Below are 16,772 nucleotides of genomic sequence, written 5' to 3'. Positions count from 1 at the left end.
CTAATTTTTACCAGCCATAGGTTGTTGAGAGTAGTGTTGGCGAGTGGCAATTCGGGGTGTTAATTTAAAGGCTAACTAATTAATTAATAACAAGTGAAAATATGTAAGAGGACGAGGAAAGGAGAAGATCATAACATTTCGCCAATCGCTAACACTACAAACGCAACTCGGCCAGTAAGTTAACTACGGCAGCCATAATATTGAAATTTGGGCCAAATGGATTTTTTTTGGAATGGTTTTCACCAGAGCCAGATGATGAACATAGCGTATAGAGACTCTATAGTGTATCTACCGAGTTAAGTAAGGTATACCCCGGAAAAAAATATTTGCTTAGATTACCTATAGTTAAATTAATAATACCTAATAATAGTTTTATATTTATCTCGTGCGATCCAGTTATGCGCAGGAGCGGGAGTTGCGATTTGGAATCTCTGGCTGATTAGTAAATTGGCTTTAGGATGACGCCGCTGCGGGAGTGGAGTAATCTGATGAGCAAGATTCATCGCCTATTCGCCTTGCTATTCTTCACGTTTAATATCCAGCAGTTCCTTAATATTGAAAATTATTACAACCACTGATCAGCTCTGTTTCCGCCCATCACATACTCTCTCTCGCCAATGGCCCTCCCGTTCTCATCCATCATGCCGCCATTCTTCTCACGATTAATGCGCCACTTCACCACCACCCCCTCTCTCCAATTGACTCCAGAATCCCTTGCAGCCCGGGGTTTTCCTGAAAATGCCCAGGAGGCCACGGTTGCTGCCGGTTGCTTCTGGGGCGTAGAGCATCTCTACCGCAAACAGTTCGGCAATGGAAAAGGACTTTTGGATGCTAAAGTTGGATATTGCGGTGGGGATACAACGCATCCGACTTATAAGAGTGTTTGTTCAGGGGACACCGGCCGTATGTCTTATAACCAAGCACCTTCGTTCCCCCCTCCCTACGCTCTAAGAGCAAGACCCGCTCTGCTCTAAATCCTACTCTACTCCCTCTAACATATTTCTCCCACTCAGACGCTGAAGCTCTACGAATAATTTTCGATCCGTCCATTGTTACATATCGCCAACTCCTCGAATTCTTCTACCGCATGCATGACCCCACCACGCTGAATCGACAAGGTGGAGATATAGGAACACAATACCGGAGCGCGGTATTCACACACAGCGAGGAGCAGCAAAAGATTGCCGAGGAGATCAAGGAGAAAGTGGCTAAGGAGTGGTGGAAGCGGTCCGTGACGACCCTCGTTGTTCCGGCAGGCAAATGGTGGGAAGCCGAGGATTATCACCAGCTATATCTAGACAGAAATCCCGGTGGATATGAGTGCCCCGCGCAGTGAGTTTTTTCCCTTTTCCTTTTCCTCTTTGCCCGCCCCGTTCTTCCCCTCTCCGCTCTCGCGCCCCGCCTTGCCTGGGTCGACCGTTTTCTCCACTCGGAACTTTGAAAGGCTCCCCGACAAACATTTATTGCTTTGTATTTAGCTTTTGAAAAGCGTTATTACTGATGTTGCGCAGCTTTGTGAGGAATTTCCCGCCGTTATCTTGAGAGCTTGCGAGTTTTAAAGATAGGATTTGTTTTAATTTCGACACATGCGGTCTCTGTATGTGGGGCAAAGAAAACATGTAGCGTCTTGAATTTTGGATTTCCTCCTGTTTATTATTATGTATATACACCTTGAAGAATTTCTGAATTGGGTTGCAGTATAGTACAGTAGTTGTACTGTCGTTGAGCTTGCGCTTGCTTTGTTGTCACTTCATTTCTTCTTATTTGCTTTCTTCTATTATTCTGTGTGATTATGGAAACTCTGCTGTTCAATATTATTTCGGACCACCCAGAATGGCCAAACTTGTGGCTCTGAAGGTCTTGTACGCTACTTTTTCACCGTTTCCATCCTTTATTTTCCCACTATGTTTGAATCTATATGAACTTCCCCGCATTCGGATGACTTGGCGCGGAATTCCTAAAACGTTTGGTCAATCCGCTTGTGATCCCGAATTAGATCATAAAATGGTCATATTTTTAGGTTTTGCCCCCCCCTCGCCCTCGCGTGCTGGGAAAGAATGATAGTTAAAATGAATGAATGCTTCTTTGCCACTCTAGAACACTCCCTCCCCAATTCGGCAGTCAGTCTGGACCGGACCCCCCTCTCCACCCCGGTGAACCACCCCCACCCCACCCACCACAGAGCCAGCAGCAAAACTCTCCGCACTGTATTGTAGTTATCTCTTCGTATCTCTTCTCTCCAGTTGAGTTGTTCTCCTCTGCTTGCACCTGCTTACACTCGGAACAGCGCGGTACGTTGGCCAACAAGCCCCATCTGACACGAGGCGAAGGAGAACGAGCACCAAAGATCCTGATGGCCCAATGCCAAAAAGAATAAGAAAAAATCCGTCTGCCTCCACCAGCACCAGCACCAGTCTCACCAGTCTCACCAGTCCCAGGCTGCCAATGATACATTAATGGAGTCCGGGAAACGGTTGTTGCCAGCACTAGCTTGCGTAACTATTACTTAACACTTTACTTCAACCTCTGTCGACTCTATCCTGGAGTATCCGGGGTTAGCCTTACCTTCCCCTGCCCCGACGACCTCCCCACGTTTGGGGAATATCCAGTTCATTCTGGCATGTTCGTTCCTCAACTTGCTCGCTGCTCCCACGCTCTCCGTCTTGGAGTAACTATTGTACAATGCACCCCAAGCAGCATAGCGACCGAGGAGGGAGTAAAACTCCAATAGCATAGTGTGATGGGGTTTTCTATGTTGTTTGTTGGCACCATATTAAGCCCTATTTTCTACTGAATCCCCCTAAATAAGTGTGCAACAAACTTGCTCTTATTTTTCATATTATATATATATTACGTGTTCCCCCCTGCCCATACATCTGAACCTCTCGAGGAATATTGCTGTTGCTGACGTGAAGGGTTATTTTGCTTTGGCTGTTCCCCTTTATTCCGCGTTTAAGGTAAATTATATTTTTTGCATATAACGCCATAGCGCTTGATCACCCACAGCGTTTATGAGAGAGTAGGTTGTTTTTGGGATATAGTTCAAGCATTTCGTAGGGTACCTGGGGAGCAAAAGAGGTGTGTATCGACAGAAGGACACGAAATGCGAAGACAAGCCGCTTTCAAAACCGCGAGCGGCTGTTTCGTTTACCCTAGGCATCAGACTGCTGTTAGGCCTCCTGCATTGTTGTACCATCAAAGGGTTAGATACTCTCACCATGGCCCGGCACAGCAGTCTGAGCCCCCACTGCCCGCAGCTGGAGGGCCATCGGCAGCTCCTGGGTCGATGAGACCATATGCTACCCTAAATTCATCAGTACCCTTTACAAACGCGCCAACATCCCCTCCGCTTTCGATCTTGCCCTTGTCCACGATTATGCGATCCCTCTTAGTCACCACCATCTCGTCTTCGCCTCTTCTCTTCTCCCCATCCTTGGCTTTCCTGTCAGTCGTGGCAAACCCCGAGTCTACCTTCCTAAATCCTGATCGTAACCCTGTATTGAAGCTGATCATGGAGCAGACGCTGTACGCTCAGTTCTGTGCAGGAGAGACACCGGCCCAGGTCAAGGTGAACATCCAAAAATTAAAGGAGCTCGGATACTCAGGCGTCATATTGGGGTATGCACGGGAAATTGTGATGAATGAGAGTGAGATCCGTGCGCTTGGTACAGCTAGCGATGCAGCTGGAGGAGCAGAGAGCAAGGCTCAAGCCATCGCCGATATAACAGCTTGGAAAGACGGGACCCTTGCCACTCTCGATTTAGCAGACGATGGAGATTTCGTGGCCCTAAAATTCACGGGAGCCGGGAAAGGATCAGTCCAGCAACTGCTCCGCAGATCAGCACCATCGCCGGCCCTCAAGGAAGCGATAATTGAGATCTGTGAGCGGGCTAAAGCCCGCAATGTCAGATTGTTGATTGATGCTGAGCAACAAGCTGTCCAACCTGCCATTGACGACTGGACTATCGAATTCCAGCGAATGTACAACAAGGGGCCGGACCAGCGAGCTGTGGTGTATGGGACATATCAGGCATATCTCCGTTCTACCCCGGCAACTCTCTCACGGCATATCGCCATCGCAGAGGCGGAGGGATTCGTTCTGGGCGTCAAGCTCGTCCGGGGCGCATATCTAGGCACCGAGCCGCGCCATTTAATCTGGGATACAAAGGTAGAAACCGATAATACATACGACGGCATCGCCGAGTCACTGATTAAACGAGAGTACGGTGACGTCCTCAAGCCGCATTCCCCTTCACCCCCACCCCCACCCCCATCCCCATCCCCATCCCCATCCCCATCCCCATCCACATCCACATCCACAGGCAGGACCACATCCACTGGCCACCCTCCATTCTCCAAAGTCAATCTCGTCCTCGCCTCACACAACCGCGTCTCCGTCGAACGGGCTAGGAAGCTTCGAAATCAGCAGCACCGCACAACGGGTTCGCACCAGATTGAACTGGCCTATGGGCAACTATCAGGTATGGCTGATGATATCAGCTGCGAGCTGGTGCACGCGGCGAAGGCTGTTCGCGAGCAGCAGGCTGAAGGGGTAATGGTGGAGGTGGAGGCGCCTAAGGCATACAAGTACCTTGTGTGGGGCACAGTGAGTGAGTGCGCGCGATATTTGGTTCGAAGGGCGCAGGAGAATAGAGAAGCGGCGTCCAGAACGGAGGATACGCGGAAGGCCATGGCGAAGGAGCTGCGGAGGAGATTGGTGGGTGGGACGTAGGTGATGAACCGACTGAGTGACTGCTTTTACTTTGGTTGGTTGATTTAAGTGGAAAAATTTTTCTTTGTGTCTTTCTTTTCTTCGCGGTTGGTTAAGACGGGATATTGGTGTCTTCGATTTTTTGCCTTTCTGAGTTTCATTATTGCTCCTCCTAGATGATTGTAGGTGCATGCATACCTGTTCGGGAAAAGTGGAATATACACTGAACTTACTTCAAGGAAAATTTTAACAGATATGAATTATTTTTTTTTCACTTGATATAGCTCCTTACCTCTACATCTAGCAAACAGACATTTCCACTTATTTGCATCCAGTTTCTTTTGTGTTCTCTTTTTTCATCAAAGAGACGGTGGGCTCAAGAAAGATATATTTGCAACAGGACAGTTCTGATTTTTTTGGAAACATCTATCCACAATAGCTTGAGTTCCATTGATAGGCGGTTAGTATGTAGACAGTGTCAAATGGACAAACAGATGAATCAAAGGAAGAAGAGAAGAAGAGAGAAATAACAATAAAACGGAAGCCTGGGTTATGACGGTAGTTGGCTTTCAAGAGATAAAACAAAGGGAAGAAGAGCTGTCAACCGTCAAGCTACATTTAGCAGATGCTAAAGTCCGGGCCTGGTATATCCCAGTTTCTAAGCTGCTGGTCATTGTCTGCTAGAGCAGAAATATGGGCGAGGTATTGCATATTTCTTTTTCTTCATATTTCCCCCCCCCTCACCTGAGGATAAAAACATGCAGGATGGAAGTTGGGGGGAGATATGAGCTTATTCAACAGGTAGAGGAGAGAGAATGAGATGTAGGAGGAACACATTTCTTGTGTGCTGCTGCTCCACTTACAAGAAGAAGTGTTGTTACCCCATATATGGGAAACTTCACTTCCCTGCAACATTCTTAATTCTTTTTGTTTTGTTTTAACACATTCCAAAGCTGTGTACTTTATTTACTTCCTCTTTTTTATTTTCTTTCTCTCGCTTACCATCTTCTCCTCTCACACAAGTTTGTCCTAGTCACTCCCTCCCCTCTCATTTTCTCTCTCATTTTAGAAGACAAGCTGTCAGGCCTTATTCGGCACACTAATCACTTTGTGCAGATAACCTTTGCTCAGCTCACTGTCATCGCCAAAATGGCCCAGGCCTTGGTCATGGAGGCTGAGGGGCCCGAGCGTATCGATAATGTGATGGTGGTGGTTCTAGAAAATCTGAGAGATGTTACTGAACATGTACGTATTTTCCTTTTCTTTTCTGGTTTTCAGATATAAATGACTCCAGGCTTCCCTCTAGGAATGGATACTTCTCCTAGTTTTTAGCCTAAAAACCAAATTGAAAAAAAAATATTGATGTTAACTTGTGTGTTTTCGCCCCTTGAACAGCTGCGCAATATTCATCGCAGACATGCAGCCAACTGCATATCAAAGTATACTCAGCACATTATCGCTGAGTTTGGGCGAGTCATGCTTGACCTCACGGATGCTGATATGGTGATGTATCCCTCAGAAGTATGTACTTTCCTTATCCCCATATCAAGAATTTTCAGAGCCTGCCCGGCTGGTGAGACTTGTATGGCTTATGAGATCCTCTTAACCTTATATAGAATAAGGCGAATGGAACCGTTGGCAACGTCGATGCGAACAACTGTCGCGACGAATGTGGGGAAATTCTGATGGAAGTCTGCGAGCCAGATAAGAAGAGTCTGATTGATCGGGGTGTTTCCAAGCCTGCTCCTATGCAGGGTAAACTGTGGTCAAATATCGCAGCCGCGGCTCCCCCCCCTCAGGCCGCCTGTCAAACTAATGGACTCCACGGTATGGCCCCACGGAAACCCAAGGGCAATATAATCCCGCTGGTCCCTATTTTCACTATGGTGCCAGCCATGCCGCGCCAAATCATGCCACCCTCAGCCACAATGGGAGGAATGGGAGGAGGGGGCGCGAGAGCCGGAATCGTAACCGTCGAGGGCAAATTTGCTCTTGATAGCTTGAACATGCTTACCGCGAGAATCCGCGAAGGTGCGCTATACAGTGTTGAGATACACCATCACACCGGGTTTGCGGAGATCACATTCCAATATGCAACGCACGCGAAAGAATTTCTGGTCAAGGACAAGCACGCCACGGCGAGTACAGGCTATGGCTGCTTTGGAAACGGCTTCAGGGTCAGACATGATAAATATAGGGAGCGGGCGTGGGATGCGGATTTGAAGAAGATGTCGAATGGGCTTCGGGAGCGACGTCGGTTGACGTTTTCTCGCACAAAACTGCTCATGAGGCCCAATTCGTTTCGGGTGATGGAAGAAGATCTCGAGAGGATTGCTGGACCTGACGGGATTGATTTTGTGTGGAAGTTCAATACGGGGAATGGTATGTCTCTGACCGGGTTTCCTCCCACCCCTTTCCGCTCTATTCTTTCCCCCATGCTGCCGGCTCCTCCTTAAACCCTCGTTCATTTTGTTTGTACCGTTAATCAACATGAAGGAAAGCTCACAACTGAGGACTGACGGTAATGTTTAAAGTGACGGCTGTTTTCAAGAGTGTTAGAACAGCAAGACTTGTCCGAGTCAGTTTCCTGCAAAAGGCATCTCGATCCGATAGCCAGTTTGCAGGTGTCAGCGTCGACTACTCATCCGACCCATGCGAGAAGCAACTGACATTGACCCAAAACGGGGTGAGATTTGGATGAAATAGAAGCCAACCTGGGAATGCTTTGGATTGGAACCCCCGGTTCCATTTGAAATGGCTCATTAGAGCTGGGAGATATTATTGGGAAGAATTGGGATTCCGTTTGTAATAAGCAAAATGAGTATGAGTTTTTATCTTGCGAAAAAATTTCCAGTTTCCCTTTTCTCTTGTATCTCATCAGATTCATGTAAATGGTTTAAACTTACTGCTAGATAACCCAGAATCTGAATGAATATGAGTTTTGCAAAACGGAGAAGACGTCTCCAACAAAACTAATATGGATGCTCATCCCACTGAAAGGCTGGATAGCCCGGCTCAGGAGGACTGATGTTGTTGGACCATTATTATTGTTCAAATGAAGGGTTGCATTTTCGGGCAGAAGAAGTCAACCAGTGTTCATAACTTACAAGTCACTCCAACCAACATCTCCACTAACCCTAACACAGAGTTGGGGATAAGAATAATGTGCGTCAGAATAATGCTTGACTTTATTTAACCTTTCAAGGTTGCCAAACTGTAACCTGATTGTGAGCTCGGGGCAACTAACATTAGTCTAACAAACTGTGACTGAGGAGCCTCATGGCTGTCATGAGTCTCATCTGACTGTGAGAAACACATTACACCGTTGTTCATATCATATCTATCCATATTTGCGAGTTACGGCTGCCTCCCGGTCCGGTCTAGCGTTAATTACTCTCCCGATAAATACCGTCCTCTTCCTCGCGATTCTGCTACATAACTTAAGTTAATAATAACTAGTTAACTAAATCTTCAGATTACATAATCTGAATATCTGATTAATCTGATTAGATATGTAATTTATGTATAATATAATACACTCAATACTGAAATCAAAATTACAGAGATGCGCTTAGGTATCTTCTTTGACAACAATTCCACTCACTAAACCTAGATAGGAAGGCGGTACGTACAAATTATTTTGCGACTTGGCGTCACATTAATAATTGTTTACCGTGGCGGGGTCTGGCAAGTCTTACTATTTTTGCAAGACACGACTAACTAGACTTGACAGAATGGCTGAATTAAGCGGACATGATTTGTTCACAGCTTATTTTAGAGTCGGTTTGCATGGGCACTAGCAGCCTTAGCAGTTTTCCTGTCAGCGTGTGAGTGGATCATTCTGCAAACCTGGAATCGGTAAGCAAATCAGAAGACAGCTGCCGAACCTTGGAATGGAAACGTCCGCCCGGGAGTTACCTCCAAAAGACTCCATCCAATTGGCGCCAGCAGCGGGCGTCAACGACAGAATAACCATGGTAATGCCGCATGCGAGGTGAGATCGTGCCTGAGCAGCCTGGGCAGCCTGGGCCAGGGCACGAGACCCCAAGGCCGCCCCTGGGGGGTGGTTGGTGCAAACACAGTTAAAGAGCCCCCCTTCCGTTCTCCATTCTACTCAGCCTTCACCCTTCACTCTTTCACCCAACTATCCTATCCCGTCTTTATTTGACGCGTTCTTTCTTTCGTTCCTCTTCTTCTCTTTCTTACCCCCTTCAAGGACGCATTCCACTCGCTTTGTGCATCCTTCGAGTCAGCGGTCATTTTGCTTCTCTGCTCAGCCTTAACTCTCATTGTTTGCCTAAACCCCCTTCTTCCATCGCGCACACCCACCATTCTCTCCCTCCGCCGTACCGGCTTTTCCACTCGATTCTGGCTTTTATCTATCGCCTTATTAACAAACTCTTTGGCCCCTGCTGATATATTCGCAGTCGGGGAATCGATTGACCATTCTTTTCCTTCTACACCCTCTTTTTCGCCATGGCCCGGCTTTTGACCTATCTTGCGTGCTTGGCGCTTTCTACCCAAGTCGTTCTCGCACAGAAGCCAGTACCCTGCGACAATGATAACAAATGTCCTGACAAGGCCCCATGCTGCTCCCGTGAGTTAACCCTCGTACATCTCCCATATCAAACATTACCGTGTCCGTTGTTTTACTAATTCCTGTTATTTTTTCTCTTTTTATGCCGGTAGTATACGGAGAATGTGGAGTGGGAGCCTACTGCCTGGGCGGCTGTGACCCCAAATCTTCATTTTCCATCGAGTCATGCGCGCCTGCTCCAGTATGTAAAAGCAAAACGTACAAATTTGACAACTTGGACGGAGTTGCCCCACGAACAAAATATCTCGGCGATGCGGGCAAGTCAGACTGGGTCTCGAGTGGGAAAACTCTTTCTACCAGTGGAGCCCTCGTAATGACCATGCCACCAAATTCCGTCGGTACTCATCTTGCCAACAATCACTACATGTGGTATGGCAAAACTAGTGCCAAATTGAAGACTAGTCGTGGTGCCGGCGTTATCACTGCCTTCATCCTTATGTCTGATGTGAAGGATGAGATTGATTTTGAATGGGTCGGAACTGATTTGCAAACTGTTCAGACCAACTGGTATTTCCAGGGCATCATTGATTGTATGATGACATCTCCTCCACCTTTGGTCCCAGACATGGTGTCGGCATTGATTATTGGTATTTCAGCATTGGGCTAACTAGATCTACGTGTAGATACCAACGGAAAAAATCTTAGTGTCGGCGGCAACTCCTTTTCGGAGGAACACACATACGAGATCGACTGGAGACCAGATTCGATCACTTGGTCTATTGATGGAAAGCCTCTACGCGTCTTGAACAAAAAGGATACCCTCAACAAGAAGACCAACCAATACCACTACCCACAAACTCCTTCCCGCGTTCAGCTCTCCCTCTGGCCTGGCGGGAAAGAGGATGCCCCCCAGGGAACAATTGATTGGGCCGGAGGTCTCGTGGACTGGAATCATGAGGATATCCAAAAGCACGGCTATTACTTTTCGCTCGTCTCGGAGGTTACAATGGAGTGCTATGACCCACCTGCGAAGGCTAAGATTGAAGGCGACAAGTCGTACTTCTACGATGATATTGCTGGAACCGAGGACACTGTTGTGATTTCTGGCAGAAAAACAGTTCTCAAGTCATTCCTTGGCACTGGCACTGATATGGATAAGGACTATCCGTCTGGACCTGGGTCGAAGCCCACTGAGTCGGATATCGCTGTTATTCCTGGCATCAGCGGAGGCGGACCTGGCACCAATGGTCACGCCCCAAGTCCTGGTGGTGGCTCTGGTGGTGGCTCTGGCGGTGGCTCTGGCGGTGGCTCTGGCGGTGGGGATGACGACGGTGACGGGCCATCCACTGATTTCACTGGCCCAGGAGTTAACAACAATGGCTCTAGCGGTGCTCCATCCCAGAACGAACGTGTTCTCAAAGGATCGATATTTGCAGTTCTCGTGGCCGTAATGGCTTTGGTTAACATGTAAGGATAAAGATTTAATGCTGTTTTGGGATATATAACTATCAATACACGACTTCATTTAATATGGATCTGCGTCTCTCTCTCTCTCTCTCTATCTCTCTCTCTCTCTCTCTTTTTTTTTTTTTTTTTTTTTTTTTTTTTTTTTTTTTTTTTTTTTTTTTTTTTTTTTTTTTTTTTGGGCATATATTCCTCTATTCTCCTCTTTTTTCTTCCTTTTAATAAACTTTTCATAATTTTCCTGTCATGCCCTAATCTTTCTTTTCTTTCTTTTCCTTGTTCTCTCTGTAACGTCCCCTTTTTCAGCGTGCTTCATCTTCTGCTACCAGCATTGAATTAATCTCATTTATCTCTTAATTACCCTTTCCGCTATGCTCGCTTCTGTTTTCGTGTGGAAATCAGCCCCGTGTGCAATTCTCAGCCAAAGATCCTATTGTTTGGAACTCTATAATGGATGTGACAATCCAGCTCAAGCTACAATGAACAAATATGATCTTCTAAATCATCATCATGAATTCCTTCATACACTATAACTCTTTTTGTCTGTTTTCTATTGATGAAAATAATAGAGATGTTTCTTTTTCTTCATGTACACATGTATTTCTTGAACATTGTCCTTCTCTTCACATGTGATATGATTTAAAAGTCATTTACAGAAAGATTACATATACTCTTTTTCTTAAATTTATATACAATAGTCTGATTTCAATGATAAGAAGTCTCTTGATATTATCTCAAAGTAAGAATATAAAAGTTGATCACTCACACACTTTTTAATATCTTCAGAGTCAGATCTGTCTTTCTTATTTTATTATCACTTTTTTTGTATCTCTCACTTTAAGCAAATATTCTGACTCAGACATTTCCAAAAGACTAAGTATCAATTTATTAAATTATGAAGAACTTTAATATAATTATTTATATGAGTATAAATTGTGTTTGTTTTTCTCTTCATACTAATACTTTTATCAGTGATAAATGCACTGAATATAATATAGTATTTGATGAATGTAAGAGTATGAGAAGTCTATCACAGATGTTTCTCTCACTCTCTTATCAAACTACAGTTTCAGATATTCATGTGTGTTATTCTTCTTTCATGTTTATCATCATTTTCATCACTGCAACTTGTTAAGCTTAACTGAGCTTTAGATGATTTATAAGCTATTACTTCTTTTTACAGTTTATTATCTTGAGTCTTGTCTATTTTCTTTTGATTTTGTTTGAGCTGTATCTGTTTGATGGATATTCTCATCTCTCACTCATGCTGTCTTCATTTTTCTTTATTTTTAAAGATCATTCAGGAGGCCATTGTTTGCTCTCTTCTTTCTCAGCAAGAAACACATGCTTTTTTTCATTCTTCATACAAAGCAGTGTGCACTATTTCTCATCCAGGTTTCTCAATTTTGCAAGTGGATACATCTTCCTTCTACATACACACATCTACATGTAATTTGTCTGTATTAATCTGAACACAGCTACAGTTTATCACTTCCTGCCTAATGACTCACCCACATTCTCTTCTCTTACTTACCCAGAAGAAACCGGCTAATGATTTTTGCCTGAGTCATGATAGGAAGTATACTATGTCATTTTCACCTCCATTTGCTACCCTCCATCGCAATGGAAGAAAGGAAGGCCTTCGGGAATTGCTGGCGCTAAATATCGTTGCTTGCTCTCAATGGCTCAATCTAGAACAGCTGTTTCAATGAGGGTATACTCACTGAGGTCAGGAGGCAAACTTCATCAGATGAACAATGATTGGAGCGCAATGGCAAAGAGAAAAAGGGGATGAGGAATGGAATGAAGCCATGGGTGGGTTCCTGCCCAACTGCCATTTCTGGTACATGTCTTCTATCGCTCTGCTGGAAAGTCTTTGTTTGCTATCATGGTTTTTTTCCCCTCCTATCCTTACTACTTCTCTGTTATTCACAGATTTCATTCACTGCACTGGGTATGGAGAGAAGGGGGAGTGAAGGGAGATTGAGTATAAAATGCATCAACATAGAGGCAGATTTTCTTCTCCTTTTCTTGCCTTGTATTTTTATTTCAGAACTGCTTCCGATTATTTTCTTTCAAGATTTTCTTTTGGAATTAGATATATCCCCTCTCTTCTGATTGTTATCCTCTGTCTCTCTCCTCCGCGTCAGAAGGCTTGGTTATTTCCGATCTTATCTAAGGAGATACCTTCTTGAAATCGCCGCCCGATCCTCCCGCAGCAAGTAGAGTCGGAGCTTTGGTTGATTGTTTGGCCAATTGCCTGAATCTCGGTCAATTCATATCTTTGCAAGACGGGGAACAATAGCTCCATAGAGTTGTTCTGCTGAAGAAAGGGGCTTCAGGTATCTAATCACAGTCCTCACAGTCGCTCCCAAGCCGGATGCTAACGCTCCATGGGAGGTGAATCTTCCTTGACCATATTCTCAGGGCTCATCTTGTGTGTTCATATCATCGATACGGTTCATATCAAAAGACATCCTTAACGAAAGCAAATTTCCTCCGCGGCAAAAAAGGCCAGTTAAGTCAATCTATCATCAATATCACCCACGAAACCACATCGTACGAAAGAGACAGGAGATAAACCGAAAAAGAAAGAAAGAAAGAAAGAAAGAAAGAAAGAAAGAAAAAGAAAATGTGCTACTACCATGAAATAAAGTATACCTGCAACCACAACCTCTTCACCCTTATCAGATTCTGCCCAGATCTCTACCGCCAACTCCAGCGCATCAACGACCCGCGCGAACTCATGCGTACCGACATCATAGTCCCGTTCGAGGACCAGCCGCGCTGCGTCCCGCTTCGCAGTTACGAGAATATATTGAGCTCGACGCGCTCGACAAGGGAGTGTGAGCGGTGTGAAAAGTGGGCGCGGCGGGCGCGGCGGGCGGAGGAGTCGTGGGAGTACTGGGTTAGAGGGGGACGGTAGGTAGGTGTAGTGAGGTGGTGGTATGTCCATGTACCTGCGTGGCGCCTGGGGCGTTTAGGGGAGACTTGGAATTATTCTGGTTTTTTTTGAGGAAGGGGTTTGATACCTTCTGGAGTAATATGAAAATGCGCGCTTTTGGGCTTTGGATATCTTCCTGAGGTGGTTTGTATTGGTTTGGGATCCGGATTGGCGCTTTGCCGCATTTAGGCGCATGGAATTTTTCAGGGGTAGGTAGTGATCCAGAAGCAACGTGAAATTTTTGGAGTGCCTGTTTCTCTCATTTGATTGTCATTTTCCTTAATGTCTCGTATGTTTGTCATAGATAATTCAACTCTAATGAAAGAAGATTATTTATCTACCTCCACCATCCAGCTTCTAAACAATTATTGCTAGAAAACATAGACGCGTTAGTCCCCAAATGAAGCAAGCACTACTTGGAGATGGGGTAATGATAAAAACTGATTTGCTATTCCAATACACCATTGGGGTTTTCTAGGTGACGACAATATGAACAGACACAAGAAGAAGTTATTGCAGAGCAAACAGAACGGAGTCTATTCTGCGCTGAAGTGGATTGAGGTGGAGAAAGGAAAAATAACCAATAGCTTGGAAACCAAAAATATTTGGGATAGGGGAATTAAATGACAAACCGAGAAATGCAAGGTAGTGCAAGATACCTAAGAAAAATGAAAAGGAGGATATGAGGAAATGACAGAAACGCCACACAAATGTGCTAAGGTTGAGTGTAAATTAAAAAAATTATTAATAGCAAAAGAGACAGGAAATTATTAAGCTTGAGAGTTTGCACCGCAGGGAAGAGGGGGGTTAGGAGGGCGCGCCGGGGTGTGATGGGAGGAAGGAAGACTAATTTCTCAAACCACAACCGCAACTTTCATGCTCCAGATCTCTATAACCAAGGGAAACACCATCGACCGCCTCGTCGCGTTTCCTTAGTTTGAAATCGCCATGGTATCTATCGAGTGTGTCGACGACGGCATCGTCATCTAGCGGTTCGCCCATCCAAGCGTATTGGTTATCACTCCCATCAGCGCTAACGTGTGGGGATGATTTTTTATCTTTTAATAGCTTGGTGACATCATCGAGATCAAGTGAGAGGTAGTCTGCGAGGAATAAACCAACTTCGCTATTTTCGTGGTTGCCGACTAGGGGCAGTGCATCATGTGGTGAGGAGGCGTAAATATTGACATCGACAGCTGCCGGATAAAAATGTTAATATATAACCCCCGTTTTTGAAAATATAAAGCGATAAAGGGGAAAATTAATGAGAAAGGGGAAGAAAGCAACTAACCTGAATGGCCATGTGTCGACCAGCCAATTTGAGCCCGTCGACTCACCATGCTTGCAAAAGCATAGGCTCCTCCGCCATCTACAAGTTTCTGGACCTCAGAGTCCGTCGAGTCGTAAATGCCCAGTCCATCTTCCACAAGCTTCTTGCGGATATATTTATGGCGGGCTGAGTCATCGGCGTCTTTGCCATCCCCATTCAAATAGTCGTCAAGGGCATTGCCGAGATGTTCAGAGGAATGGCTGGCGTTTGCAAGAACACCGGGATACCATAGGTACGCGGGGTAATCATCGTGTAGCTGTCTTGCAATGGACAAGCCGCCAGTCTCATGGTCCGATGTGGCAACAAGAATGCCAGGAGTAGAATCACTCTCAAGGAACTCCAATACCGCAGAAAAAGCTTTATCATATGCTAGAACTTCGTGGACTTGAGCGGCCGGGTCATTTCCATGGCCTGCATGGTCTATTCTCGAGCCCTCAATCATAATGAAGAAACCTTTATCACTATCCTTTGTAGCTTCACTTAAAGCTCTTAGCGCCGTTCGTGCCATCTCCTCGAGAGATGGATAGACATCGTTCACTTGGCGGCGGTCAATTTCAAAGGGAATATCCTTGGGAGCTAGAAGGCCAAGTAGGGGTAGAGTGACGTTGCTGCCCTTTTTAAGACTGTCGAATCCAGTCCGATCGTCAACGTACGAGAATCCCTTGGATTTAGCCATCTCCACCACATCTTTATCATCTCCACGGCAGCTCCCCTCGGTCGAGTTTGGTAGGAAGTGGCATCGCCCGCCTCCAATCATCAAGTCAACCATTCGACCAAGAGGGTATTCGCCAATTTCATGCTCAGCGATGAGATCTTCGTAAGATCGCATTTTGGCATGAGACGCAAAACAAGCCGGTGTAGCATCGGTAATGCGGGTCGTTACAACTAAACCAGTCATATAACCGGCCAGTTTCGCTGCCTCAAGAACAGTACCACAAGGGGTATTATCCGGAAGGACAGAAATGGCGCCATTATAACTCTTCTTCCCACACGAGAACGCAGTTGCGCCGGCCGCAGAGTCAGTAATCAGGCTGGATGTGGATCTAGTTCTGGATGAACCGATGTGGTGCTTGTCGAGCACAAGGATATCATCAATAGGCAGATTGCTCTCGAATTGTCGGAAACTTCGCGTCAGGGATAAACTAGCCGGGCCCATGCCATCGGATACCATAAATATGAGATTCCTCTTCCCTGATGGTTTCGTGTCAGGATCGAACTTCGGGCTCTGTAGTTTTTGGTGTTGGTAAAGGACAGCCAGTGTGATTACGGCCACGGTTGCGACGAGGGCCCAGGCGAAGAGTCCGAGTTCACGCCGTAACGAACGATGGCGTTCTCCATTGCGGTTTGTCGGCTGACCGGTTAAGAGGGCGTCCTCCTCCTCGCCTGATCGTTCTGATGAATCCGCGGACGGGGAGCGTTGGACGAGAAGGGGGTCAGACATGATGGCTTGAATTAAAAGGGTCCAGAGCAATTTTTGCCAGTGCGTCGTCCCAAGAAGGCGCGGAAATCGATAATTTAAGGAGAGTCTAGACACATACCACCCACATCACATCTGGGGAAGCATTGTGGTGGGTAAATCGGTAGAAGTGCTGGGGAGTTGATGGCCGGAGAATTGAAACTGACATCGGTTGACCAATTAAATTAAGCCAAGCCCCGTAACCTAGAAAGCTGAATATCAAGACGAAAATAATAAGCGTCTGTGTCATTCTCCTACGTTCATATTTTTCACAGAAGATTACATCAGTAGTCACAGTAATCAGAATGGCTATAATTGTACGTCAAGATA

At 45.7% G+C, this 16,772-nt stretch overlaps 6 protein-coding genes across 7 annotated transcripts; 4 read left to right on the top strand and 2 right to left on the bottom strand.

The window, feature by feature from the left end:
- Positions 1 to 409: 409 nt before the first annotated feature.
- On the top strand, positions 410 to 2,170 carry BDCG_01733 (peptide-methionine (S)-S-oxide reductase). The gene is made up of 3 exons (XM_045417270.1): positions 410 to 903; positions 1,014 to 1,332; positions 1,512 to 2,170. Exons 1-3 carry the CDS (start codon positions 618 to 620, stop codon positions 1,540 to 1,542), a joined length of 636 nt encoding a protein of 211 aa, XP_045274128.1. The 5' UTR covers positions 410 to 617; the 3' UTR covers positions 1,543 to 2,170.
- On the bottom strand, positions 1,311 to 2,752 carry BDCG_01732 (uncharacterized protein). The gene is made up of 2 exons (XM_045417269.1): positions 2,566 to 2,752; positions 1,311 to 2,486 (listed from the first exon to the last, which is right to left on the bottom strand). Exons 1-2 carry the CDS (start codon positions 2,732 to 2,734, stop codon positions 2,122 to 2,124), a joined length of 534 nt encoding a protein of 177 aa, XP_045274127.1. The 5' UTR covers positions 2,735 to 2,752; the 3' UTR covers positions 1,311 to 2,121.
- BDCG_01731 (proline oxidase PrnD) lies at positions 2,320 to 5,337 on the top strand. The gene has a single exon (XM_045417268.1). It carries the CDS (start codon positions 3,104 to 3,106, stop codon positions 4,730 to 4,732), a length of 1,629 nt encoding a protein of 542 aa, XP_045274126.1. The 5' UTR covers positions 2,320 to 3,103; the 3' UTR covers positions 4,733 to 5,337.
- Positions 5,338 to 5,430: 93 nt separating this feature from the next.
- BDCG_01730 lies at positions 5,431 to 7,702 on the top strand. Of its 2 annotated transcripts, XM_045417267.1 has the most exons (5): positions 5,431 to 5,733; positions 5,828 to 5,956; positions 6,107 to 6,232; positions 6,328 to 7,093; positions 7,246 to 7,702. In XM_045417267.1, the coding sequence occupies exons 2-5, from the start codon at positions 5,861 to 5,863 to the stop codon at positions 7,410 to 7,412; spliced, it is 1,155 nt and encodes a 384-aa protein (XP_045279729.1). In that variant the 5' UTR covers positions 5,431 to 5,733; positions 5,828 to 5,860; the 3' UTR covers positions 7,413 to 7,702. The 2 variants fall into 2 exon arrangements, with proteins under 2 accessions (XP_045279729.1, XP_045274125.1); XM_045417266.1 differs by having other exon boundaries at positions 5,472 to 5,956; positions 7,246 to 7,666.
- Positions 7,703 to 8,398: 696 nt separating this feature from the next.
- BDCG_01729 (murein transglycosylase) lies at positions 8,399 to 10,803 on the top strand. Its single transcript, XM_045417265.1, has 3 exons — positions 8,399 to 9,308; positions 9,401 to 9,838; positions 9,932 to 10,803. The coding sequence occupies exons 1-3, from the start codon at positions 9,188 to 9,190 to the stop codon at positions 10,717 to 10,719; spliced, it is 1,347 nt and encodes a 448-aa protein (XP_045274124.1). The 5' UTR covers positions 8,399 to 9,187; the 3' UTR covers positions 10,720 to 10,803.
- Positions 10,804 to 12,344: 1,541 nt separating this feature from the next.
- Positions 12,345 to 16,681, bottom strand: BDCG_01727 (alkaline phosphatase). The gene is made up of 2 exons (XM_045417264.1): positions 14,948 to 16,681; positions 12,345 to 14,852 (listed from the first exon to the last, which is right to left on the bottom strand). Exons 1-2 carry the CDS (start codon positions 16,425 to 16,427, stop codon positions 14,503 to 14,505), a joined length of 1,830 nt encoding a protein of 609 aa, XP_045274123.1. The 5' UTR covers positions 16,428 to 16,681; the 3' UTR covers positions 12,345 to 14,502.
- Between the last annotated feature and the right edge of the window lie 91 nt (positions 16,682 to 16,772).

The sequence above is a fragment of the Blastomyces dermatitidis genome (assembly GCF_000003525.1).
Source record: "Blastomyces dermatitidis ER-3 genomic scaffold supercont1.2, whole genome shotgun sequence".
Taxonomy (NCBI): Eukaryota; Fungi; Ascomycota; class Eurotiomycetes; order Onygenales; family Ajellomycetaceae; genus Blastomyces; species Blastomyces dermatitidis.
This window is presented reverse-complemented; position numbering and strand designations above follow the sequence as displayed.